This window comes from Platichthys flesus, chromosome 11 (assembly GCF_949316205.1).
Source record: "Platichthys flesus chromosome 11, fPlaFle2.1, whole genome shotgun sequence".
Lineage (NCBI taxonomy): Eukaryota > Metazoa > Chordata > Actinopteri > Pleuronectiformes > Pleuronectidae > Platichthys > Platichthys flesus.
The window spans coordinates 14,134,655-14,159,825 of record NC_084955.1 but is presented as its reverse complement, the minus strand read 5'-3'; the positions used below and the strand labels follow the sequence as shown (position 1 = coordinate 14,159,825).

The 25,171-nt window shown below is 40.8% G+C and overlaps 5 protein-coding genes across 11 annotated transcripts in view; 2 read left to right on the top strand and 3 right to left on the bottom strand.

Moving 5' to 3' along the window:
* The window catches only part of osbpl3b (oxysterol binding protein-like 3b), a 31,711-nt gene extending 30,512 nt beyond the window's left edge, over window positions 1-1,199 (top strand). For all 5 annotated transcript variants that reach the window (XM_062399059.1, XM_062399058.1, XM_062399056.1 and 2 more), the window contains one exon: window positions 190-1,199. In XM_062399059.1, coding sequence (XP_062255043.1) covers window positions 190-286 — 97 coding nt within the window. In that variant the 3' untranslated portion in view covers window positions 287-1,199. The remainder of the gene's footprint in view (window positions 1-189) is intronic.
* A 1,244-nt stretch (window positions 1,200-2,443) lies between these two features.
* gsdmeb (gasdermin Eb) lies at window positions 2,444-6,895 on the top strand. The gene is made up of 10 exons (XM_062398859.1): window positions 2,444-2,562; window positions 2,836-3,047; window positions 3,173-3,365; window positions 3,602-3,776; window positions 4,112-4,232; window positions 4,336-4,455; window positions 4,715-4,842; window positions 4,957-5,140; window positions 5,709-5,782; window positions 5,883-6,895. Exons 2-10 carry the CDS (start codon window positions 2,843-2,845, stop codon window positions 6,108-6,110), a joined length of 1,428 nt encoding a protein of 475 aa, XP_062254843.1. The 5' UTR covers window positions 2,444-2,562; window positions 2,836-2,842; the 3' UTR covers window positions 6,111-6,895.
* A 94-nt stretch (window positions 6,896-6,989) lies between these two features.
* Window positions 6,990-16,937, bottom strand: pals2a (protein associated with LIN7 2, MAGUK p55 family member a). Of its 3 annotated transcripts, none has more exons than XM_062398857.1 (14): window positions 16,919-16,937; window positions 14,532-14,616; window positions 13,966-14,055; window positions 13,219-13,337; window positions 11,845-11,997; window positions 11,054-11,203; window positions 10,559-10,786; window positions 9,459-9,590; window positions 9,149-9,251; window positions 8,947-9,018; window positions 8,679-8,840; window positions 8,378-8,580; window positions 8,157-8,285; window positions 6,990-8,071 (listed from the first exon to the last, which is right to left on the bottom strand). In XM_062398857.1, exons 3-14 carry the CDS (start codon window positions 13,994-13,996, stop codon window positions 7,895-7,897), a joined length of 1,659 nt encoding a protein of 552 aa, XP_062254841.1. In that variant the 5' UTR covers window positions 13,997-14,055; window positions 14,532-14,616; window positions 16,919-16,937; the 3' UTR covers window positions 6,990-7,894. The 3 variants fall into 3 exon arrangements, with proteins under 3 accessions (XP_062254841.1, XP_062254840.1, XP_062254842.1); XM_062398856.1 differs by lacking the exon at window positions 16,919-16,937 and adding an exon at window positions 16,380-16,548; XM_062398858.1 differs by lacking the exons at window positions 11,845-11,997; window positions 13,219-13,337; window positions 13,966-14,055; window positions 14,532-14,616; window positions 16,919-16,937 and adding an exon at window positions 11,469-11,783.
* A 414-nt stretch (window positions 16,938-17,351) lies between these two features.
* Window positions 17,352-18,788, bottom strand: LOC133964972 (peptide YY-like). The gene is made up of 4 exons (XM_062399326.1): window positions 18,733-18,788; window positions 18,363-18,545; window positions 18,179-18,268; window positions 17,352-17,675 (listed from the first exon to the last, which is right to left on the bottom strand). Coding segments are annotated over exons 1-4 (300 nt in total). The 5' UTR covers window positions 18,735-18,788; the 3' UTR covers window positions 17,352-17,650.
* A 3,071-nt stretch (window positions 18,789-21,859) lies between these two features.
* On the bottom strand, window positions 21,860-24,986 carry malsu1 (mitochondrial assembly of ribosomal large subunit 1). Its single transcript, XM_062399440.1, has 4 exons — window positions 24,626-24,986; window positions 23,850-24,025; window positions 23,686-23,767; window positions 21,860-23,601 (listed from the first exon to the last, which is right to left on the bottom strand). The coding sequence occupies exons 1-4, from the start codon at window positions 24,918-24,920 to the stop codon at window positions 23,450-23,452; spliced, it is 705 nt and encodes a 234-aa protein (XP_062255424.1). The 5' UTR covers window positions 24,921-24,986; the 3' UTR covers window positions 21,860-23,449.
* Window positions 24,987-25,171: the final 185 nt, after the last annotated feature.

The window sequence follows — 25,171 nt, the reverse complement described above, 5'->3', positions numbered from 1 at the left end:
TTTATATATGTACACTTACTATGCTTAACATGTGCTGTCAATTATACATGATTTCTCAAAAGACGTTGTGATTGAAAGACCCCTAGTGGCCACAAATATATAGTGTATGTTTGATGACGTCACATGCAGCTTGTCATGGTAACACAATCATTTCATCATCACAATCTGGAATCTCTGTTTTCCCCTTAGGAGGTCAAAGGACGATACGTGGGTGAGCAACAACACGTACTGGGAGTTGAGGAAGGACCTCGGCTTCGCCCACATAGATTTCCCGGTGCTGTGGTGACCCCTGAAATGTACCCAAACATTTTCCACCTGCGCAGCCTCCACTGTGACCCAGGCTGGTTCTGGTGACGGCTGTATCCCAGTGTTGCCGTCCACATCCAATCCTGTCTTCGTTTTTGCAGTTCATCAAAGTTGTTGCCTTAATAGCAAGTGCTTATCTAAGTTGTGTAAACATGTTTATGCAATTCAAATATGAAAAAGTTGATCGATGTAGACAGATTTTTGCCCACATTCCCACCTCTAATGTTCAAGAGACAGGAGCTACACACCAAGTGTTTCAGACAGAGGCTGAAAGGAGGAGCTGCAGCAATAGGCAGAATGAGGAAGTGTTGTTTTTTTAAACATTAGAGCTTCTAAACCTTTTTATGAAATAATATAAAGGAAAACTATGAAGCTCAGAACATGAGCATAATAGGTCTCCATTAACTATTGCTTTATACTAGCTTAACATGGACCGGACAACTGGTCACTTTAGCTGCCGTCTCATCATGGACATTCTCTACCTCTGAGATCAAACTAGCCTTGATATGCCCGTCATGAAGTAAACACATGTAATATTTATCTGCACCTGCCTGATGCCTTACTGCTTGTACTCATATTGTTTAATTTATTTTTTGTTGCATATGTTAAGTGTTTTTTTTAAATGAATGTTTTGTAAGGGACTCTTAAGAACACATGATCTGTAATCCTTACTGACCTTTTCTTTCTGTCGTCATCACACCAGGAACTAATTACAGCGTTTTGCTATGACTGCTCCAAATGATTGTGAACCAATGAGCTGCTGTAGCAAACATCAAGTCCAGCTATTTTTCACTTCCTCCATTTGCACCGTCGTCTCTGTGGACTAGGGGAGGACTCGTGACCAAACGTGTCGGAAGCTATGGTCCATGAGCTCAAATAAAATCTGTGATGCATTTTTCTGTTGAGTCATTTCTTCTTTTGGGCTGTTTGTGCAAAACACTGAAAGCAACTTGGCTATAACCGTAATTTCCACTTACCATCCTGCATTCTACAGTGTCCTTGGGGCAAAATACTGAACCCCTCAATGCCCCTGATGGCTGTATATGAGTGACAGTGTTGTACATAGATGTACTTTATGAATGTATGTGTGAAAGGGCGAGTTGCAAAACTGTACTGTAAAGAGCCTTGAGTGGTTATCAAGACTAGAAAACACTTATTTTATACACATTTATTATCTGACGACAAGTCTCTAAAGAAAGTTTTCATATTACTCTAACTCTATGGGGGTCAGTCAGGTGAGCCACCAGCATCATGTCATCTGAACACTTAAAATGTCTGGTTTTCTGGTGGTTAAATATTGTTAGATTGTCTCAATAAATCTCAAATAAAAAGTGGTTTCATGTGATCCTGGTCTGTACACAGCACATGAAGCTGTGGCCATGTCCCCTGCCTCCTCCAGACTGTGGTCAGAGTGACATTAGAGAAGTTTCAATAGTGTTAAAAAGAACTTCCGAAAAAAGCACTTCTGGTTGTCATCACAGACGATAACACACAACACCGGTTCTTATTGACTACACACAGACTTCACTGTCTTCACTTGACGACAATATTTAACCACCAGAAAACCAGACATTTTAAGTGTTCAGATGACATGATGCTGGTGGCTCACCTGACTGACACCCATAGAGTTAGAGTTATATGAAAACTTTCTTTAGACTTGACTTCACTGTCTTCACTTGACAACAAGTCAAGTGAAGACAGTGAAGTATGTGTGTAGTCAATAAGAACCGGCCTCTAGGTGTCAGCAAAGAGCCATATTGGTACTCATACGATTGAAGAGACATCAGTGAACTTTGCAGTGTTGTCAAGTTTCCAACCTGAAGCTTAGCCAAAAACAAATTCATTCAATGTGGCCTAAAAAACTTGAGTGGCTTATTAATTTATTTAATCTATATAATTTATTATTTTCCTAAATTTATGTTTCAGGCTGTGGGGGAAATACGACTATTATTATTATTATTATTATTATTATCATTATTATTAGTAGTAATATTATTGTTTTTATTTTTTATTGTTATAATTCTTACAAATCATAATTGTTATTTTCTATTATTTTATTATAACAAAGGTCTGGTGTATTGACAGTGTTCAGTGACACGCCCACAGTTTCCTTTGCACGGGGCGGAGCGTCTTTTGTGAACAACAGACGCAGCCTGATCTCAGACTGACGTGAAGAAGAACTGTCTGTTCCTAAAGTCTGAGCTCAGAGAAAACTTTTGATCCGCTTCCTCAGGACACAAATCACACGGGGACACGGTAACAGCTGTTTTCTGTTTTATTCACGATGCTAGTTTTGTTTCTCGAGCAGCTGAAGTCTCGATCCTGAGAAAAGCATCTGAGGATGATGTGCTTGTTGACGCTATTAGCATGTTAGCTTCAGGCAGATACATGCATTCAGTGTACTGGTGTTATTATGGGACTTTTTTTAAAGAAAGACAGGAAATGAGGGGACGGTGGAAGGATGTTGAACATAGTTTAAAGTCAGTTGAGCCTTCATGAGTGCTGCGGTCTTTGTCTTCATCCCTCCAGGTGGGAGATGTTTGCCACAGCCACCAGGAACTTCGTGGAGGAGGTGGATAACGGGGGTTTACTGATCCCTGTGTCCAGCCTCAATGACACCATTGAGCTGCTCACTGTGGTGGTGAAGCGTAAACGGTTCTGGTTCTGGCAGAAGCCCAAGTATCTCCCCACTGACTTTAACCTGAATGACATCCTGGCAGGAAACGTCCTCTTGCAGCCAGGTAAACACCAAACCCTCTGTATAAGTGCATGCCTTTGCTGTCATGTTAGTTGTTGAATATCTGCAGCGTTAAATCACAGATAACCCCTCTCATGCACTGCACCCTATCTCCTCCTGTTTCCAAAGTGACCATAGAGATAGACTTCATCAAGTTCAACGGGACGTACGGGGACAACAAGCAGGGAGCTGTGGACGCCAACTTCAGCCACTCCAGCGTGAGCCTGCACGGCAAAGACTCGTCCAAACTGCAGTCGTCCTTCGACAGTTTGAAAAAAGACGAAGTGAATGTGCAGGAGCTGCTGCAGGGATCCAAAAGCAGGTCTGTTCCCCCGACCTGTCTCCAGCGTCCTGACAGCAACACACCTGATCACACTGTGTTAGAGATATTCACACAGCGGCACTGATCTTTGTCCACTCAAAAAGCTGCACACAAAACACTCAGTCAGTTGAATATTAACCCTCACGATAGAAAATGCTTCTATTGGAATAAGGTTTTATTGTTCTTTCCAGTGAAAAGTATATAACGCTGGTGCTGCTGTGCATGCATTGTCTCAGGGTCCTGGACATGTCCCACTGTTTGATCCTGCAGACCAAGGAGAAGCACAGGCGGGTGCTGGGGATCGTGAAGGAGCGCATTGTGACCACGAAGCCCTGTTCGGTCATAGAGGAGGTGCAGCAGGGCGGAGGGTGTGCAGGGAGCCTCACCTCCTGCGGGCCCAAGTGCTCCAAGGTAGAGAAGTAAAACTGAAACAATCTCATGATGTCTCCTGTTATCAACCCATTATCTCTATACTGCTCGTAAAAGGTATATTTTTCCCTGCATGAGTTTCGGCTCTGCATTTAACTTATCTTTGCTTTTAAGTTGTAAAAGTGGAAGTTAACTTTGTGCCACTTAATGCTGAAAAGTGTTTTAAATTCAATTTCAGCCGCACGTACATTTTTTGTACTGACTCCCACATGTTTTGCATAATAAGAGACACATTCATAGGGGAAGGAGCTTCACCAGCAGCTGTTACTTTTCAGTAGTATTTGTTGTTTAAGAGTCTGTTGTTTTTGTCTCTGCAGGTTTCACTGAAAGAGAACGGGAAGCTGAGTAAAGACAGCAATGTTACCATGGAGATTCCCAGCCATACCACCATTGCCTATGCCCTCTTAGAACTAGAGATCAAACAGGATGGATGCTATGGTGAGGAGTCATCAGCTACATCAACACATCTGCATATTTGACCAGAGCAACTGATCCTGAATCTATTAAACATGTGAAATGTGACATTCTGTGTTTTCCTCAGAGTTGTGTCTGATGTCAGACACCAAAGGAGGTTTTGAAGTAGACGGCCGGGCTCAAACACGACTGTGTGGCGCGTCCGGAGCTGATCTGCACGCTTCTGATAATAGCCGCCTTCAACAAGGTAAATTACTGTTTTTCTCCCTGCAGCCGTGGAACATGTGACTGTAGATGATGACGTGTTCAGAAATATGTGCCGGCTCACAAGCGACCTCGGAGTCTTATCAGAATGGTTCGATAACCTCTTGTAAACATCTGCTTTGAGCTGAACCTTTTATCTGAAGCTCGTACTTGGGAGTGGGCAGGTATATTCAGCCTCAGGTTTTAGTGGCCTGCTATATGATGGCCTGTCAATTTGAATGGCTTTCTCTTTCTATGAACAGATCTGGAGCAGCTTCGTGATTACTTCCAGCTGCTGTCGACTCTCCCTGCCTCCACGCGGTCCTCTCTGCTCCAGCAACTCACTCAAGTTATGCAGGACCAAGTAGCCGTCCGTGCACTTCAGGATGTGGTAGGTGGGACCGACAGGCCCTGACAGGGCAGAGGCACGATGATAACGTGGAGTTAAGACCATAAACCTCTGTTAATGAGTCTCGTTAAACGTGGGTGTGTTCCTCTGGCTCAGCTGGACCAGATGTGCCAGGATAAGAGCTCTGTCCCGGGTGATGTTATGACGACAGAGAGACAAACACAGAACGTCCAGGCAATTCTGGACCTCGTGGAGCAGTGTGGTGAAGCAGAGTCAGCTCAGACAGGCCAGGCCCCATCACTCCTCACAGCTCTCCACCTCATTAGCAGCGCCTTGGACGGTGGGTAAAAGTACTCTCTGTGCAGCCTTTATTACTTTACCCATTAGTTAAGTTGAATGCTGCATGAAGTCCTGTGAAAAGAAGAGAACGACCGATACGGATTTTTGGGGCCAATGCAGATTTTTTTCGTTGATATGTAGTTGAAAATGATTCTATAAGATGTTGTTAGTAAGTTCATTAGTTCAACCATAAACTTGATTATAAATACAAATTAAACACATTTTACCAAATATATAGAACCTTATTTATGAAAATAAAAAATTTTATCACAAATTTACACATATATATATATAGAGAGAGAGATAGCAGTGTTTAGTCAGTAAAGTTTAGTCTAGTTTTTAGAGGTTATCTGCAAACGATACATTCAAATTCTTTATTTTTCCCCGTAAAGAAATTGGTTTGAACTAATAATCACAGGGTATTTCGACAGAGGTAGACATTTGGTCAAGATCCGCTAGTTTGAATAAAATTAACAGCTTGTGGAAAAAGACATTTAGAAAGCTGTTGTTTGTTAATCGAGGAGGGGGGGGTTCTGTTTTCATCCCTCGTCTGTGTGTTTCCCTTTCAGAGATGACCAATGAGTGTCGTGTCGTCTTGGGCATGTGCTGCAGCCACTCAGTGTTAAACACATTGGAGCTGTTGGTGAGTGAAGGCGGTTTGTGCAAAATGAAAACCTCACGTTACATGAGTGATGCATCATTGCTCCAGCTGCATGCTAAACTTTGTCTCCCACGTGTTCCAGGTGCAGTGTGCGTCAGGAAGCGGAGAGCTGCCGCTGAGCAGCGCTCACCTGACTGCACTGACAGAGGACGTGTATGAAAAGACTGCACATCTGTTCGCCTCCTCCAACATGCACCTGAAGAGAGACGGGGACACGGTGAGGACAGAAATAAACCAGGAGTCGGGGAACCTTCCTCTGGTCCTGTGCATCGCTGTCAGAGGTCTGACCTCATTAACCCTCGGAGTTTGAATTGAAGATGCCTTCAAATCCACCAGAAACTATTACTTACCACACCTGCATGAGGGGCAAGGGATCACAGACATTCAGTGTTATTTATGAGTGCTTTATAAATTCAATCTGGTGCTGGAGAATGTCATTTAAAACACTTTTGCATTTTACGGTGCGTTAATTACTGACATATACTCAAGAGACAGTCACTTTGTGCTTTAGTCGATGAAAAGACAATCACTGATCACTGACAAGTCTTCAGAGGTTTTGAAAAGAACATTTCTGGTGTTTATGGATTTTAGATCAAACTAAATGTAAAGACATCAACGTAGACATTGATTTTATAGAAAAAAAACATGATTTATAATCACTTTTTAAGTAATCAGCTGTATGTTACCAAAGGTTGATCTAAACCTTCAAGCCAATCAAATCCAAGAATTCTCAATGGGCGTGGAACAAGGTAAAATAAACACTTATTTTACGTGGGCTCTAATGTGATGTCTCAGCACTCAGGCTGTTGGGACATCTTGCACTTCAGATTGTTTATCTGCACAACTTTTTTAACTGTCGTATATATTTGTGACATTCCTCATGAAACCATGTTATGTTCTTCATTGACATGCATCTTTGAAGCTGTTTTTCAATGTGCCAACCACTGACCTCATTCTCAACCACTTGAGCAAATTAGCTTTTTAATATTTTAACTTTTGATCCAGATTAAACGCACATTTCTTTTAGTTTTAAATTCAGGTTTGATATTTTGTACGTTTTGCTCTATGGCAGAAAAATAAAATGTGACCATATCATCCGTGGCTGTCGCCGTTTCCTTCGCTATCACACTTTGAACACATTTGTCAAAGAATTTTGCCACAATAATCCAAATAGCAAATGCAAAGCACATCGTTATAAAACACATTTATTTCACATCTGAAAATACATCTTTTCTGAAGTCTTGTAAAATATAACCTTTATAAGTAAATATGAACTTTTATAAAAACTGTTAAGTTTTTTAGTAATATCACATCAAAAGGGATGGTTCACTGAAATGCAGTACCCTGCTCAAGAGTCCTGTGGAAAGTCTTTCTTCCAGACAAACACAGCACCGTATTCACTGGTCAAACAGTCACGCACATGATCCAGATGTATGACCGTCAATATTATCCACTTCTGTTGTGCTTGAGTGAAAGAGAGAAGTGGGTAAACACGGCAGTAAAACGTTTTCTTCCTGTACAACATCAAACAGTGATCGCCATGACATTTGCCATTAATGAGACACAGGAGAAGAAATGGAGCCTTCACAAGGAAACAGCTCTCAGAAACATACGACTCTATTCTACATGAAGGACGACCTGAGATGAAGTACTGGAGGCATACACACTGTAAACTGTAACACTGAGGTATCATCCTTTTCAATGAGCAAACCCTCCTGATCTGAAAAATAAATACACTTCATCCATCTTACATACTGATGTAAATTGAAAATAACAGGGTTTAGCAAACACTGCCTTTGTTATTATTTTAAAACACCCTGACACATTGGCCAGTATTTCTTCCAATCCATTTGAAGAGAACGATCCTTTAAAAACATATTTTGCCAATAAGTTGCATAGTGTGCTATTAAGGAATCTTGCATTTCAGATCAGGTGACACTGATGCACCTTTGTGCAAACCCAAATGAACACAGGACTGATGTCCAACACTTAGTCTGTGTGTGAGCAGAACAGGGTTGTGTCCTTGTTTGTCCCAGGCTTAGCAGCTCCCACAGCCGTGTCCGTCCAGCAGGGGGGGGGGGGGGGGGTATTACATCAGTAGACCCAGCTGACTGGAACCCACTGAGGCTCTACGAATAATCGCTCTACAGCTTCCTGCAGCTTGTCAAAGGCCTTGTCCAGATTGTCATTAACAATAGTCAGGTCGAAGTAGTGACTATAGGCCCGGCGTATCCTGGCACTCTCATCTACTGTCTTCTTCAAATCGTTCTCCTGGTACAAAATGAGGCAACAAAAATTAACCAAACCATTACAATTTATAACTATTTAGAGTAACTGAAATCCAGTCAAAACTTACCGTGAGTAGTTTGGTAGTAAGTCCAGCATCTACCACAGCTGTGTGCATAGCTCTTAGTGTGTCCAGCTCAGGAGCAGCAATAAACACCACAAATGGCATAAACTCAGCAGTCTTTAACATTTTCAAGGCCTGAACAACAACAAGAAAAAATACAATGTCTAAACCAAATCTTTAGCTGACTATCTATAAATTGAGTGTGCGTGTTTGTGTGTTAAATTAACCTGAGGGTTGACGTCTAGGATGCAGGTACGACCCATATCCACCACTTCGTGGATCGAGTCAATTTTGGTGCCATAAAGGTTGGCATCATACTCGCCATGCTCCAGGTAGCGGCTTCCCTTGATGTCCTTCTCCATCTCTTCCCGTGTAACAAAGCAGTAGTTCTGATTGTCTTTCTCTTCTTCTCTGGCTCGTCGTGACGTGACTGGTGGTAAAAGGTGAGGAAAGGTGTAACATGTACCAAGACAGAAAACCTTCAAATATACAATGAAGTTGCCTTAGCCATTTGTTTCACACACTCACATGGAACCGTGGTGCCGTATCTCAGAGGATTCACAGCAATGAGCCTGTTCTTCAGGCTCCGCCTGCCAACTCCCTGAGCTCCTATCAGAATAAGTGTCTTTCTCTGGAACGGTGGCATTTTTGCGACCTCCTCATAGATCTGCAGCTCATAACGGTCAAACTCTGTTCAAGGTGATACACAGGCTGATTTAGCACTGTATTGTTATATATACACTTATTGTCAAAATATATTGCATGTAGACAAATGAGAACTAGTGGTGATACAGACCAGCATTCTTAGAAGTCAGGTACATCATTTTTTTCTTTTTTTTCTTTGCAGTTCGTGTTCCGCAGAGCATCCCTGAGTCACACAGAGAAAATGTTAGGTCAACACTGGTGGCGCTAAAGCCAAGAGATCTTAGACTGTCATGATAAATAAATGGTAACAGCTGGTATCGTGATGAAAAGGAGAGAACATGACTTGTACTGACCAGAATCCGAAGTGTCCCAGTCTCGTCTGACGAAAGCTTTCCTCTTCTCCTCCAAGAACTGACTGGGGATGAGACCAGTGGCTTCACCGAACACTTTGCGTGCCTGAGTGGAAATCAGAGAGGTTCACAAATCATTGGTCTCAATAAATGCCATACAGAAATGAGGTATCAGTCACAAACACCTTCCTCCTCATCTTGAACTACCTCATGCAATGTTAAGCAGGCAAATAGTTGGCCACAACCCCTAATCCGCCCAGCAGCTGTAGTCAGTGGTCGGTGGTTCACCATTTCACAGCAACAGCTTACTCACCTGCCACCAGTTGGGGTCCTCCTTGTTGACTACGTGAAGAATGTCTCCCTTGGAGAAGGCCAAACCCGCTTCTTTACAGGGGATCAAGTTGTCTGTGGTCGGGTTGTAGTTGAAATGCGGCTTTAGATAAACCTACGACAAGATATGAGACATTAAAATTACAGGCAGTACATTACCGTAACTGTATCATATCTACTTGATAATATAAATCACTTATATCATCAGTGACGTGACTCCAATCAAGCTGCACCAAATTTCACAAATTCATAGATAGTAGTTCCATGTAAGGTCCTGATTTGTTTTTCATTAAGATTCATGAATAACTTTCATGAGCGCATGTCGACTTCCTTCCTGATGAAGCAGCTAAAAGAAGGTGGCTTGTGTTCTCTTCCTTTCCACTCATTTAACTGTCTGTTCTGCATCGGTGCTGTTCAGTTCTTTTAGTCTAAACAAGGCTCTAAGGACAGTAGGTGGAACGAGGTGGATGAGCATGGACAAGATGAAACTTTGACAGATTCACCCATGAGATCATTCTGAGCAGTCAGGACAATTTAAAAAAAAATCCAGTATGTTCAAAATTGTGTTTTATGAAAGAATAATCAGGAAAATACTGTGCTGGCCTCATTCAGAAGTTAAAACTCAAACTACGACTATAAACCAACAAATACATAAGCAAACAGGAGAATGAGATAATGTGATCCTCCCCAGCACAAAGGTCAGTGTCTGACATAACCCTACATACTGCTCCTCGGTGTCAGCTGCTGTGTGTGCCTGTTACAGTAAGAGAAGGGGGGTGGTGGGGGGGGGTACTCCACTACTGAGGGTGGTGTGTGGGGTGTTATTAATAGATCCCACGAGGGCTCAATTTTCAGGAGCATGGTATTCTGGGATCAGCCAGGTCAGGAAGCTCTCACCCAATCACTGACAGGTACTGTACAACTACAGAAGAGCCTCAATACAGCAACACAAGCACTGATTTCAAGAAAGATTAGAGGAGCACAAATACAGAAAATGACAATGAAACTGACTTATTATCCTGTAATAAAGGATCACTGAGTTCCCACAGGTGAATATCAACAGGCAGCATCCCTCTTCCTTACCTGTGGGGGTGCCGGTGTGTCTCTGTAGCTGGGCAGGACCTTGAGCGTGATGCTCCCACTGATGTCCTTCAGCAGCTCTTGGAGTTCACTGGGGTTGCTGCCGACCTCACGACCGCTCACCTCGCGGATAATGTCCCCAGTGTGCAGCATGCCCTGCCTGTCAATCGAGCTGCCGTGCAGGATCCGCGCGATCACCATCTCACCCCGCTCCACACGGAACGTCACCCCCTGAAAGAGAGCAGCATCCATTCAGTATCGCACGTCAGCACTTCATAAATCTAAGGCAAGGTGTATTTCTTAGGGAGGTTTCACTGTGTGGGTGCTCTAGGTAAAAAGTCACTTATGTTGAAGTATCAAGTAAAACTGAGTCACTTTGTTTGTAACAAGTGGTCGATAAAAGGAGACCATGATGGGTAAAGCAATTTACTCACTAACAGGAGCACGTCATGTCCCCTCTGCAGAGCTGTGGTTGATTTAAGTGCCCGGCCAACTTACCAGTGGTTCCCCAGCTTTCTTCTGGATGCCAATCATCCTGACAGCATCCGCTGGCATGAGGGAACTGGTCATCGAGACATGGCTGTTCACTGCAGCGTGAGGCATTTCATAGCACTTTGCAGCCACTTTGTCATGAGCCTCGATCAAAGACTGAAGCAGAAAGATTGGAGGAGAGAGGGAAAATCAGACATTTAGAGTAGATTTCCTGCAACTTTTTCTAATTAAGAAAGACAACAATAACTGCTACCAAAAGGTTAATTTACCAATATACTAAATATAACAGTGACCAACACATCTGACACATTAACATGAGTGTTAGGACATAAATCATTGATCTACACATTCCTTCAGAAAAGATGTTTTGCACTGACAGATCGATTGTTAAGAAGAGAAGATAAACCAGGCGTGTTCTTACCCTAGCAGTCACAAGACACAGTTAGCATTGGTCAGACACTACAAACTGCGTTAGCAAATGGGAAGATTTACTGAAACAGTAGGTGACACGGTCTTCTCCCCCTCACTTTACCCACATAACTCAGCCTGCTATTGGCCCGAGGAAATACACCCCCACCCTCCCATGCTGCAGCCTGTGGTGGGGAATATAAAGGCTGACAAATAAGCAGGGCTGCCTAACAGGCACTTCAGGGGAAATTTAGCAATAGCTGGAGTAAAAAGCTCTGACATCCATTCCCACACAAGCAGAACGAAATTCATTCCACAAAGCTCTGATCTATTCAAGCCCTTTGAAACACTCTAACATTGTGTACCAGGGGAATGAGGCCGAACTGTACCTGAAAGTGAGGCTCCTGCAAGATATTGACGAGCTCTGTAGCGGCAGGATCTTTTCCTGGCAGTTCGTTAAGGGAATCCAGGATCTCTGTGACCAGCTGAACGTTATCGTCCCGCACGGCTTGTAATTCAACTTCTTCAAGACGCTCATGGGCCTACACACAATTTGTCAAATTAGGGATGAAGAAAATTGAGGTTATACATCAAAACTTGATCATTTACAGTTATCAATGTTAATAATGTTCTTAATCACTGCAAATACATGTGTGTAAATAAAAACCGACGAAAGAAAAAGATTAACAGCACACAAAGAAAATGTTTTTTAATGACGAATGATAAAAATAACTGATTGGTGTTGATTCCGTGAGGCAGACGGATGAAACAGCAGTAGAAAGACAGTGGGGTTCACAAAGAGAAACTGCTGTGCTTTGTTAGCACTACTGGATGAGCATTACAGCCTGGTGTAGGCTTAGGGGAATCAGATCATCACCATATTGCTACACATCAACTGGAACACGCTTTATATCACTGACACTCTTGTTCCCACACATTGTATATCAAATTATAGTAGGCCCCATCAAAATGTCATATTATTTCTCAAACTGTTATAGTGATAGACAACAGACACAGAAATTGATAACTGTAGATATATTGATGCTTTCAATTGGCACTATTTCAAATGACATTAAACTACTCGTTGGCCCATCTACCAGGACAGGATCTAACACTTTAAGACAGCAGAGCTCCGTTTGTAGTAAATGAGGACAAGAGCGTCTATCTGGGACAGGTTTTATATAGAAATCATTCTATTTATACACAGAGTAGCTGAACCTGAACACCTCCATCTGCATTGGAGCATTTTTTCTGTTATGCAAGACATTTGTTCACCACACTGTCAGCAAATGCGGAAAATTGGATTGTTTATTTTAAGACAGACAGGAATTGTACTGTCACCCTGCACACAGTGGGCAGGGTTAGACTTTACTTTGGCAAGTAGATGTTTCCTGCAACTAATTTAAACCTTGACACAACAACAGTTGGCACACTGCATGATTATTAACATCAAGGTCGTAGCATATTACAAGATGCAGTTTGTTGCAGTTCTCTCTATTTCCCACCCCACTCCACACATGAATAAACATTAGCTGCCTGGTTGGACTAGGTTGATGAGCCCAATGTCAGGAAGAGAAACAAATCATCTTGAAAATGTGGTGACGTGACGATTCATACACTTTCATTTCTTCAGGCTCATCGTAACATGTGCTACTTCTCTTATCTTCAGCTAGAGCTTGATGACAAGATTATGAGACTAGGACTCTGTTTATGTATGTGTGTGTGTGTGTGTGTGTGTGTGTGTGTGTGTGTGTGTGTGTTACCTTAGCAAGGGAACGGACAATGGGGCTCTCCATGATGCCTCTGAGGAAGATGAGATCAATATCTTTGGCTCCTGTGCCTGTTGGGAGGTCTTTCAGGTTGTCCAACACCTGCTGCATTGCTAAATTCAGAATATGCAATTTGAGTTTAGGAATTACGGCTTTATAAATGCAGGCAGAAATGTTAGTGATAAAGGAAGCTTACTGCCAGTAATAATACACTGTGAGTATAATACGAGCTAACAAGATAGGAACACTAAGTGGAGCCTCAATCAATGGGCCAATTCACAGAGAGCATCCATGATTTCCATTGCAGCAGCAACAAGCATGCAGAGTCACAAAGGAATTGTTCTACTAACAGGACTGCCTTGTGGCTGCTGAGCTCCCAGCAAGAAACTGAGGCCAAAAATAACTGGGTTTTCCATAAAGGGCACAACATAAACTGCAAGTATTTACCAGTCAATATAACAGGGTAAAATAAATAAAATTGAATTTTGTAACTCTTTCCCTAAAAATAGGATTTGTAATTTTGGTTTTCTAAAGGAATAAGTTGGCCATTATCTGTTTTCAGGCTAGATACACTAAGAAATATTAGTTTTTTTCTGCCATTTGTGGCTATTGTATGTCAATGTGGGACAAATGTGAATGATAACACACAGCTATCTCTGTTCAAATGTCCAAATATTGCACCCAACCTTGCAACAGTTCCTGTGCAACAGTCTATTTAGGACTTTGCCTGTTGTGACTTACCTGAGCCAGACTTCTCATTGGCCACAGTCATGTTTATTATTCCCCAGCTCAGGACGGATAAACTCAGGAGGTTTGCAGAAGGGAGGAAACCTGCCCAAAGTGGGTTCACCAAGATTACCACACAAGCCAAGTCAAAAACAAAGAGGCATTCTGAGACATTCGATAAAGTGTATTACTGCAGGACTCATGGATATATGAAGACATGGAGACACAAAATAGCACTGAGGACTTTTTTCTTGGGCTTAATGCACAATTGCACATGGTAGCCCAGCCAGCACTGGGGAACTAATGGAGCCACAAAGAAAGCTATTAAAAGACAAAGGATGGGTCTCCCGTCCTACTGGTTGTGCCAGCCACACACTGAGTCGTCCCTGGGAACTCTCTACTCAAACATGCTGTCCCACAGATTGGGGCAAGACCACAAACCAGTAAGGACTTTCTGATCATAGACCATGTTTTTTAACTGAAAAACATTAAAAATAAAACAGGGTAGTCCATCAAAACAATGTCAACAAAGGCACAAAAGTCCTCATAATAATACTGAGCCAAGAAAAAAAGGCACTCACCTACAAACTGTGTTCAAATCATCGGTGCAGCACTCCAACACGGAGCCCCACGTTTTCTAGTAAACACTCATCTGGTACCTTTGGGCTACAGAGAGAATTGGGGGGGGGGGGGTTAAAAAAAAAATTACATTATTCTTATTATTAGATTAAATTGGCACAGGCAGCCTAAAAGCCCTCCTGGATATTGCTAAACCGACACATGCTGGTAAGGAACCTCCTCTCTATCTCAAGGGCGTCTTCATGTTCGGGCAATGCCATAGTAATGTAAAGCAGCCATTCTTATTGTCCAACTCAGGCTGACAACGAGGGTTTGTTTAAAAATACTCATTGGGACCACCAAGTCAGATCGAGCCCAGAGGAATGGGACAGTGGATACCAATTTGTGTTCTGTGGATGAATTAATTTGTATGGGACATGCTTTATGGCATATTCCAGTGTTGATCTGCAGAGACTAGACATTAAATAAAGTATATTCAATGTGCAGAACTAGGTTTGATATTCAGCAATTCATGTTTTAAATAAATTAAATAACAAAGTACACAAAAAACGAAATCAGATTCATTACTCACATGTTATGCTGGGGAAATGTATTCTCTAAAAAAAAAAACATTTCTTATAGATATTTATAAATATTAAATAAATGTTGTCCATGCATTGCTGATAGTGATGTTAAAATTTGGGTTAATCAGTTGATAATAATTCTGATATTAAATATTTAATTTCTGCCATTTTATAATGGGAAATTGTGAAAATAGCCACTATTCTCTACTTCCAGCTTATACAGAATTTATGTTGTTTAATATATACTAAATATATATTACTCAATAGTTATGTGAAACACAAACAAGATACATATTGATGCATTACATAACTTCTTGATGCATTACTGAATTGATTAATCAGGAATTAAGCTGCAGATTTATAGGCGTTGACGATAATAACCATGATTGTAATGTCATGATAAAGTTATGTGTGTCGAGACTTCAACGACTGAAGACAGGAGAGTTTGAGGATTTATGAGTTCAGATTCTCATGTTAACGTCGCTCTCTTCAGAAACTAGCAGCCGCTCTGAATGAATGGAGCTGAGGGGAGCGGCGCCCTGGGCTGGCCGAGGTTCACACGGGGCTCAGCGCCGCTCAGTCCGGTGTGGAACGCACGAGGAGCGGCCTGACAGGAGGTGAGCGCTCGGTGCTGGAGGTGGAGGCCGGTCGAGGTGAAGGTAAACACGGTCACAAGCTGTCAACCCCTCGGGAGCTTCACGTTTTCTGTCACGCTACACACGCACCGGGCACGTGCAGCCAACTCCAACACGATAACTCGCCATGAGTAAATAATAAGCAGCTGCAAATGTTAACTTTCATGTTAGCACACAACTATCGGGTTAATTCAAATGATTTAGAATGAGGTTAAGTGCTGTCAGAGCTTTTATTACCGTTAAATCAACCCGTTGACTGTCCGGTCTCGAGTTAGAGCTAGCCGCTGCTAGCCGCGTCTGTAACTCTTAAGAGGGACGTTAGCATTGCTAATGGCCAGTAGCAAACACTAGCTTGTCTTAACACGTGTAAGACAGCTTTCAGAGTAACGGGTAATACAGTCCCAATGGTAAGACACGTCGGTAGATTTAACCCTGCTACATTCGCGTGTTCGTGTTTTACCGCAACGTGTGAGTAGCAAGCTTCAGGTTTAGCCACAACACCAGTCATTAGCCTGTTAGCAGCTAACAGTGAATGCGGCTAAGGCTAGCTGGCTAGCTGCTGTTAGCCGTGTGTTCCAGTGCGAGCAGAGGAACTAGAGGGTCTCCTACTGTCTTCTGGGCTGCGCGGAGAAATTAATAAATGATCCTTTACCTGATTTTGATTCAGTCTCATCCAGTCACACTTTCACGCTTCGCTCCATCTCAAAAGTTCCCCCACGAAACTTGCGCAACAGTAACTTGTTAAGTGTATTTCGAGGGAGCGTGTCTGCGCCCCCTCCCTCAGATCCCCGCGCGCACACACAATCACATACACACACACACACATACACAAACACACTGTGCTAATGACATCCAGTGCCGCTCACTTAGAATCGAATAGAAAAAATGGTGGCGTGGAGGTTAAGTGCATTCTTGGCTTCTTCCGTCATTATTTCCCCATCAAATCGAATGTTCAAACTGTCTGTTTCTGGACATAAACTGTACACACTCCCAGTCATATTGTGAGTTGACAAATACCCCTGCTGTTTGGTGACGATACATTTAAATGAACAAAACTCGTTTGGCTTAAATCTGTCATTTTAAACTGAAATATGTCACACTGAGTGTGTTAATCTGCTGCAGTAGTAACTAAATACTCATCTGGCTTTGACAAAAGTAGCGAATGTCCCCCTGTCGACAACATGGACTTACCCAATGAGGAGGATTTACTGTAGATCCCGCTGCCGTCAATAGTGCATGTCTTATAATATCCCCCACATGTGTCCAATAACTTATATCCTATGTAAAACCCCATCAGCAGGACAAAATGAAGCACCAAGCAATTCCCCTGTTCATCAAATCTGGTTCTCCAGCTGTAATGAAGCTCCCTCGAAGAGAACTACAGAATTACCAGCATCTATAGCTCATGGGAACCATACGCCTGGACCAGGTCATAACAGAGTTAACCGAATACCCAGCGCTGCGTGATTTGCATTGGATACATATCCAGGTCACTTGATGGGATTAACCGGTTAATCTGTGTTCAGGCAGGGTGCAGGTGCATCTCAGCAGGTTTTGATATAACAAGCGTAATAAAAAGCAACACTTGTGTATTCAATTTGTATTTTTTTTATTTGAACCCACATTCCCAATAAAGTATTAGCAGCGGACACGGATTACAAGGTGTTTGTCCCATTTGAAAAATTGGCAAACTCTTTGGACACCAGTTCACCAGTAGAGAGCACTGTAAGTCCATCAGTGAATGACACAAGACACTGTTCAACAAACATCCACTAAAGATACTACATAGTCCAACTCGTTCTACTTGTTTAAACTAATTGTTTTGTACATTGTTTACTCCATGCAACACAAACTCATTTCATGTCTGTGACAGACAGGCAGCCGCTTTGTGGAATCAGCCTCGATACGGCGGCTCCAGCAGCATCACCACAGGGGCGACTCATCGTATCTGTAACATGAAGACGTCAGTAAAAAGTGTGTAGTTGATGATTTGGATGTATGGGTAAAAAGAAAGTAAAAAAAGAGCACAAAAATATCATGCTGTCAAAAACACAAAAGATTGAAATTAAATAGGATTTCAACTATGACACATTAACAGAAACAGACATAATCATGCTGAATTAAAAGCAAGATAAAAAGGGTAGATGAACTCTCAATATTATCAGAATCAATCTAAAAATCACTGTTATTTACAATAAGCACTGATTGGACATTCAGCTCAACATCAAAAGGTTCACAGGAATATAATAGGGTTATACCTAATTGTATGGTGGTTTTTGCAGTATGACATTGTATTATATAGCTTAAAATGTACATGTACATCACAAATATGAAGGTTAAAAGAATCCATTGGATATCAGTGCAGGGTGCTTGTTGAAAAAATATTTAACAAGCATCATAGCATTGTAATTTCAGAATAAGAAAATAATAAATAATAATAAAAGAATTTACCTGACATAGTTATATCCTGGAATATTCTCTGTGCTCTCCCTCACCAACACATCGGAAAATACGGATTCCGGAGTGTCTCTTTTGCCATACCTATAATTAACATAATAAAATCAAACCAGCACATTAATACATCGTTGCATTTAATTTCTAAGCTATAATGTTGTATAGAAGTTTAAATACTAACCTCTGTCTTGTAATGAGGTTGATGTAGTGTCTTAGTGCAGAGTAATATTTGGCAAGATCCTCAGCCGGTGCCCCTTCCCGGGGACTGACCGGCTTGACTGGATATGCATTGGTGCCAGAGTGAAAACAAGCCAGCAGGCAGAGAGCCAGTGAACCCAGCGACATCATGTAGCTCGAGCGAATCCTGGATCACAGGGGAAATTCTTTAAATGCACGGTAAACAGTTATTATCTGACAATTTCACAATATCAACATCATTCTCCCATAGTTCATAAACCATAAAAAATTTCAGATGCATAAGAACTCATTGACTTCTAAGCCAAAAAGTGACAATTTGGTGTGAAAAGCAGAGAAATTGAAATTTGTCTTACATTGTAACGCGACACTTAATGCTGCCGTGGTCGTTTTTTTCTCGCTGTCCGAGGCACCTCTGTCCGATTTCCTCACATTACCCCAGTTTTATAGTGTGTGTCGGGTGGGGAGGGAGGGTCATTTCATTCACTTATAGGTCACTCCTGAGAAATGTCTCTTGAGATAAAAGTCCTTACATGGCAAGACAGTCAAAGCAGACTGAAACGTGTAACGTGTCAAACTAAATATCACAGTGAACATTAAATACCATGAAAAAACATAGCCCTGGTTATTTTATTTTACTACTATTAGATTTATCAAAACATTGATGATTATTTTAATAAAGTAACTTTGTTTTATGCCTGGTCAAAACGTGCCGGTCTGTGGAATCGTTACAAACAATTAGCCTGATGGAGGAAATGGTTTGTATTTACAAACTCGCCAAGCGACATTGTGTGATGTCCCTGCTCAATCACCCCAGCATCAAGATTATTTTGAGAGGGGATTAGTGTCAATTGCTCATCCAATCTACTAAATACTGCACTTGACAAATCTGTCAATCAAAGGAAAATCAAAGGAACGACAGAAGGAAATGTTGAGAGTTGATTAGAATTTGAATTAAATGCATTACAAATTTACTGAAGAGTTAACATGTGCTTTGAGGATTCAATTATTATAGATTTATGTCACCACACATTTAGAACATGATCAATTCCTTGACAAGCAATTAGTTTAATAACACTTAAATCCACTGACAATCGATTCATGTTGATTTGCAGAGTAGTTATTTTATTTTTTAATTATTATCTTTTCCATGTTAAATATGGGAATATGTTTAGATTGGAAAAATAATAAAATCATAGAATGTTCTGTTCTTTTATAACGGAAAATAAATAATTGGAAGCTTAAAACTGTCCACTTGTGATTCATAACTAGCGTGACAAATTTCATTAAAACTGATGATGCACAACTTGAAGTGGCTGATGATGGTTTGTTGTTGTCACATTAAGGTGAAATATGCGAAAATGCCGCAGGTGTTTAGAAAGATGACGTTTTAAGTTTGATTGGATCAGCAGGGGATGTGTGGGGGGGGGTCTGCATTAGGAAACAATACATTTTGTATTAGCATTCAGTCTAATAGAAAGAAAACAGAAAAGAGCTGAATTACTGTAACTTTACTTCTGACGTGAAAGAAAGGAGATGTGCAGATTAATATTTTTTTTTAACTGAAAATATAAGCTTAAATTGATAAATTTCATTGTATCACACAGTTGAGAAAAAATGTGCTCTTGTGCCTAAACAGCTCCTTGCTCACTTGACGTCACTCACGATTTACTAAAGGGAGCATTTATGAACAGCATTCTACATACATGCCTTTACTTTGTCATTTCTCACATTATCTATATCTATGCCACATTAACAAATTCACTTCCATTAAGCTTTTTTCAATAATTCATTAAATAAATGATGTGAATCTGAGCATGTTGACCCCGAAACAGAAGGGTTGTCAGTTTGATTCCGGCTCCTCCTGTCTACATGCCGAAGTGTCTTTGGGCAAAAACCAAGATGACTGTTCTACCAGAGGGTGAATGCTATATTATAGAGGAACCCGGTGTAAAGAAGGATGGGTGAATGTGAAAAAGTGAATGTGGGGTCGTTTAGACTAGAAATGTGTTATATAGGTGCAGTCAATTTACCATTCATCTCAAATATTAAACCAAACCATTAGAAATAGAATAAAAGGCAGCTGTAGTCTGTCATCATTGATATCTGTATGTTCTTATAGTTATACCTAAAAGACGAAGGTTATAACAGATTAGCCAGAAAAAGTTACATAAAATGAATTTGTATTTTGTCAAGATTACTTCTCATTTATCATATCTACATGAAGGAAACCCTAACCCGATTTCTCTAAAACTCTACTGACTGACATACATTTGTCTTAAGACAATAACTCGGCCATTTCAGCCAAACCAGTAAGTGGCTCCAAACAACCACACGAGACGAAACACCAGTAAATCGCAAAGGCCCTTTTAAACTTTCAATTTCAGCTGATAGAGGGCACAAAAAGCTTTTACCCAACAAATGGTAAGATGACTTTAATGACAACTATTTTCTTGAGGAGCACTCTACTGAAATTTGACAGTAAATTGGTTCTGTTGTTTCCTACGACAGTCATGTGAGGACTCGGGAAAGAACTTAAGAGTTGCAAACTTTCAGGCTTTATGTTATACACAGGTTAGCAGAGATGTTGTTTGTCAAAAAGGATTTATCGGATTCGGCAAAAGCTGTTTACATATTAAATGAAGGTTTTGTTCGATTAGATTGTCCCTGGGGACCAAACCAATAAAATGATCATCTAAGTCAAATAAAATGGAAATAAAGCTAAGAATATAATATCTTGCTTTGTTGAGTCACTGGTGTTTTACCTGATGAAGAACCATCCATCGCCTTCTGAATAATGGGTGTGAAGTTTGGAGAATGATTAATAAATGCCTCAGTTGAAGACTTCAGCCTGCACTTTGCCTTTGTAAAACATGAGGACCAGGTGGTTAAATCACAGACAGTCCTTCAGATGTCACTGCTGATAATTCTCATCACCACTGACTGCCAAGAGAAAACCAAAGACAGATGGCAGGTTCCAGCCCACCTGCTGCACACAGGCTGACACTAAAGGACCTGAATACTCACTTCTAGTACTTGTACTTTTACTACTGCAGATGTAACCTAAGGACACTATAAGTACAGAGGTTGGGTGGTTTGACTGACGATTGAACCCTCAGATTCGTCTGCATACTGGAGATGAATTTGCATTTTTCTCACTGTAACAAAACATTGCCATGCACACACAATGATTATGATTACACGTACACAAACCCATTATAAGCTACTTTAAATCAATTTCATTATAAACTAGATAGACGTGTTTTTATTGATTGAAGCAAAAACAATTCGAAGGATATGAGCCATTTCAAAAGGCCTTGTGTACCCCAGTGTGTAGCTCTGCTCCTGCTGTTTGCAAGAGGTAATTAATCTGCCTCCTCTTCCCCATCTCCTCCATCATGGAGGATATTAACTCCTGCATGTCCACAACGGCTGCACAAGCTTGGGTAAAATGACTGCATATACAATGAGCACATCAGCCACTGTAATAGAATTCATATTTTTATTTCACTCCTTTCAATGTTCCCACTAGTGTGGCTTTGCTTATCTACTATGAACACAGTTTGGGCAACAAAAGGTCTTAAGCAAAGTCTTGCACTTGTATTCTACGATTTCACTCATGTGCAACCATTATCTACAAAATAGCACTTGTGCATTTTAAATTGGCTATTTGATGGTTAAAGTATAAATATTTTATTATTAACAGTTTAACGACCACAATTTCGTATTTTAGTAGGTTTTTCCTATGGTTTTGTGAAGCTGCTGAGATTGATTGTCATTATTAACTTTGTTATTCAGTGTGTTAGTGAGAACATTAGTGAGAGTCATGATCTTAATTTCCGAACATGTTAAGTGTAAGCTCAACAGGCAGAGAAACATCCAAACACCAGGTCCTGTCGGGCTCTGTGGGCTTCTCCTGCTTCATTACATTTTCACATTTAGCTAATGCCCTGATCTCACAGAGGCTCAATGGAACGAAACGGTCACTTGCAAGGAATTTATCAGGGCGTGCATGTGTGTCGTTATGCTCTCATGTAGTATTTTTCAGGGTTTGCATCAGGCCGATTCTTCACAAAAATATGTCTCTTCAATAATTGGAAGCTTTACAAACATGCATTTGTATGTTAATGTAGTGACAGAAAGTAAAAATATAGCATAGAATCCTTAGATTGTACAGTTGTAAGACTGTAGAGGCTCTGAGTTACATAAGTGCTGACCGGCCTTAAATGACCAATTTACTGACCAATCTTTCAGCAGATTTGAGTGAATGCACATCATGACACCGTCTTGTTTGGTGGAGGCAACAATATTTCTGCTTGAAAGTGTGAAGTGCAGTGCCTTGTTTTGTTAACCTCACATAATCTCCACTTTGGAAAAGTGTTTTACAGTTCTGCAGACAACAAACGGCTCAGTGGATTGAGCTCACAAGTGGAAGGTGACCGAGTGCATTGACATGAATATGCTTCAGTAAGCACTTTGAAGTTCTGGGGGTTTTCTTGAATTTCCATTTCATGAGCTTTAGTTCTCTTGCATTAAAGTTTGATGTGTTCAGAATTACAGCAATAATTTGTAATGCAAGAATATTACGTCTAAAAGATTTTTTTTTCAACGATACTCAAGGGTTTTAATACTTTTTCAGCTCAATTTGGTTCAAATGAAATTACGGCTCCAATAGTCTGCAGCTAAAGGTTATTTTCATTGACAAAGCGAGTATGTATATATACAAGGAAATACTGAGAATAATTTATAGAGACCTAGAATAGTATAAAAATAATTCATTTTTACCATCAACATGTTAAACCATTTTTCTCTTCAGCAGACTCAACAAATATGAAACCTTTGAAAACACATAAAACAAATTCCATTGGATGACCTAATATGAAAAATATAAATCATTTGATCAATATGCTGGGGTAGTGACTCAACAGAAAAGCCGATGCATTAGAAATGAATTCATGCAAATTGTGTTTCATTGTCCAAAGTTATTCAACATGTCAATAAATACCACAGAGATGGGAAACAATGATCCCAACATTAGAATGAAAGTCTATGAATCGATGATTTCTTGCGTTTTCACTTGATGTCAACATCATAGATGAAGTCTTCTGGAAGCTTCTCAACAGGGATCTTCATCAGCTGTTCATCGTAGTTGCGGAGTGTCCAGAGCTTCTCTAGTTCGTACACGTCTCTGGCCTCTGGCAGCATGAAGTGAACAACCATATTACCTGAGGCGAAGACAAATGGACATTAGAAACTACAACAAACACCAGTTAACATAACCATTCTGAATGTTATTGAGTTTTATATACCAAAGTCAATACACATCCAGTCCTCTGCATCCTTCCCTTCGGTCTTCACATTCGGATCACCATCTTTCTTCAGGAACTTGTACTAAAGGGAAACAACGGGTTGAGTTTAAGAAACAAATCCAATTTGCACCTATGAGCATCAACAAAGAGAAAAAGAACGTTACCACTTTGATGGCATAAAGTGCCATTGCCCGGAGGTGCCTCTGGGATGTTCCAGTGACGACGATGAAGTACTCTGCATATTTGATCTGGTCTGGAACTTTAATCACGCAGATGTCCGCTGCATTTTCCTGACGCAGCAGAGACACCAGCACATCAAGAGTGAACGACTCTGAGGGTCCTGGAGGAAACAAAGATCACACAGTTTGTCTCATCTAGCAGTGAATGTGGCTGATCTAGCAGTGAATGTGGCTGATCCACAACAACAGATCTTTTGTGCCATTTTTCACTAATGAAAGCAATGGATGAGGTAAAGCTTGAGTGCTTTACCTCATCCATTAAAGTTGTAAAGGCTGCTACTGATACGTTCACAATATCATTATCTCCTTGATTAATAACTGATTAATAACTTAATCAAGGATTAATTTCAAACTGAAATACAAAGCAACGATTCCTAAATATAAAATGATTAATCAAATTGGGTCACTTGACACTAATTCATATGCATTTATTTTCCTTTTTTTTCTCTGCATAAGCAAAAACATGGGGCGAACCTCTCAATATTTTAGAATCTGTTGCACTGCTTTGTCTTATATTATGGTTATTATAGTCTTATTAAATACCTTTTCGACATTTGAAAATGTCAACTCTAAAATCTCTAAAACGAAAGTTATTCTTACATTTAATATAGGTTTTGCCTTTAAAATTAATAAAAAATACCAATCAATTATATAAACATTGTATATATTTATTGTTCCACTCATTTAAACCAAGCACCTACCCGGGGCGCTGCTGTCACCGGGACTCTCGTGTGATTCCTCTGTAGAAACCTCGGCGTCCTTCTCTGAATCCCTGCTCTGACTCTTCACCTCTGAGTAACATCTCGTGTTCAGTTGACAGGTGAACACATGAGGTCGCAGCTGACGTGAAGCTGAACTCGGTGTGAAACGTCTGGTCAGACACAGACTGTGACGTGGTTCTCTGAAGACGTGTCTCTGAAAACCACTTTGTTCCAGTAAAACGCTTCTTTTAAACACAGACGACACCAGTTTCCTACATCCACTGAAAACACTCATGATTTGAATCAAAGAAATGCGTCTGTCGAGGGCTAAGCTAAAAACAGGAAGTGATTTCCGTCCTTGGCGTTTGATTGGTTCGTGCGGCTTCTTTGTCGGTTTCTGAAGCTTGCTCGAAATAAACGAAGAGCACGCCCTATCGGCCACAGAGGTTACGACCTCAGAATTCAGACAGTTGATTTCGTAAATCAGGATCCTTAATACTGAATCTCAAAAGGCAGGATTACACAGTAAACTGTGTAAAGGTTACT

Excerpts from the sequence above, each read along its gene's own strand:
- gsdmeb (XM_062398859.1), top strand. The coding sequence starts at position 2,843 with ATGTTTGCCACAGCCACCAGGAACTTCGTGGAGGAGGTGGATAACGGG. Across the intron at positions 3,777-4,111 it reads GCGGGCCCAAGTGCTCCAAG|GTTTCACTGAAAGAGAACGG; the intron begins GTAGAGAAGTAA and ends TTGTCTCTGCAG. Across the intron at positions 5,141-5,708 it reads CATTAGCAGCGCCTTGGACG|AGATGACCAATGAGTGTCGT; the intron begins GTGGGTAAAAGT and ends TTTCCCTTTCAG.
- pals2a (XM_062398857.1), bottom strand. The coding sequence starts at position 13,996 with ATGACTGTGGCCAATGAGAAGTCTGGCTCAG. Across the intron at positions 11,998-13,218 it reads TTGTCCGTTCCCTTGCTAAG|GCCCATGAGCGTCTTGAAGA; the intron begins GTAACACACACA and ends AATTGTGTGTAG. Across the intron at positions 9,019-9,148 it reads CTGGGACACTTCGGATTCTG|GGATGCTCTGCGGAACACGA; the intron begins GTCAGTACAAGT and ends TGTGTGACTCAG.
- LOC133964972 (XM_062399326.1), bottom strand. Across the intron at positions 18,269-18,362 it reads AACCTCATTACAAGACAGAG|GTATGGCAAAAGAGACACTC; the intron begins GTTAGTATTTAA and ends TGTTAATTATAG. Across the intron at positions 17,676-18,178 it reads CCAGGATATAACTATGTCAG|ATACGATGAGTCGCCCCTGT; the intron begins GTAAATTCTTTT and ends TTCATGTTACAG.
- malsu1 (XM_062399440.1), bottom strand. The coding sequence starts at position 24,920 with ATGAGTGTTTTCAGTGGATGTAGGAAACTGGTGTCGTCTGTGTTTAAA. Across the intron at positions 24,026-24,625 it reads CGGTGACAGCAGCGCCCCGG|GACCCTCAGAGTCGTTCACT; the intron begins GTAGGTGCTTGG and ends TGTTTCCTCCAG. Across the intron at positions 23,768-23,849 it reads CACTTTATGCCATCAAAGTG|TACAAGTTCCTGAAGAAAGA; the intron begins GTAACGTTCTTT and ends GTTTCCCTTTAG.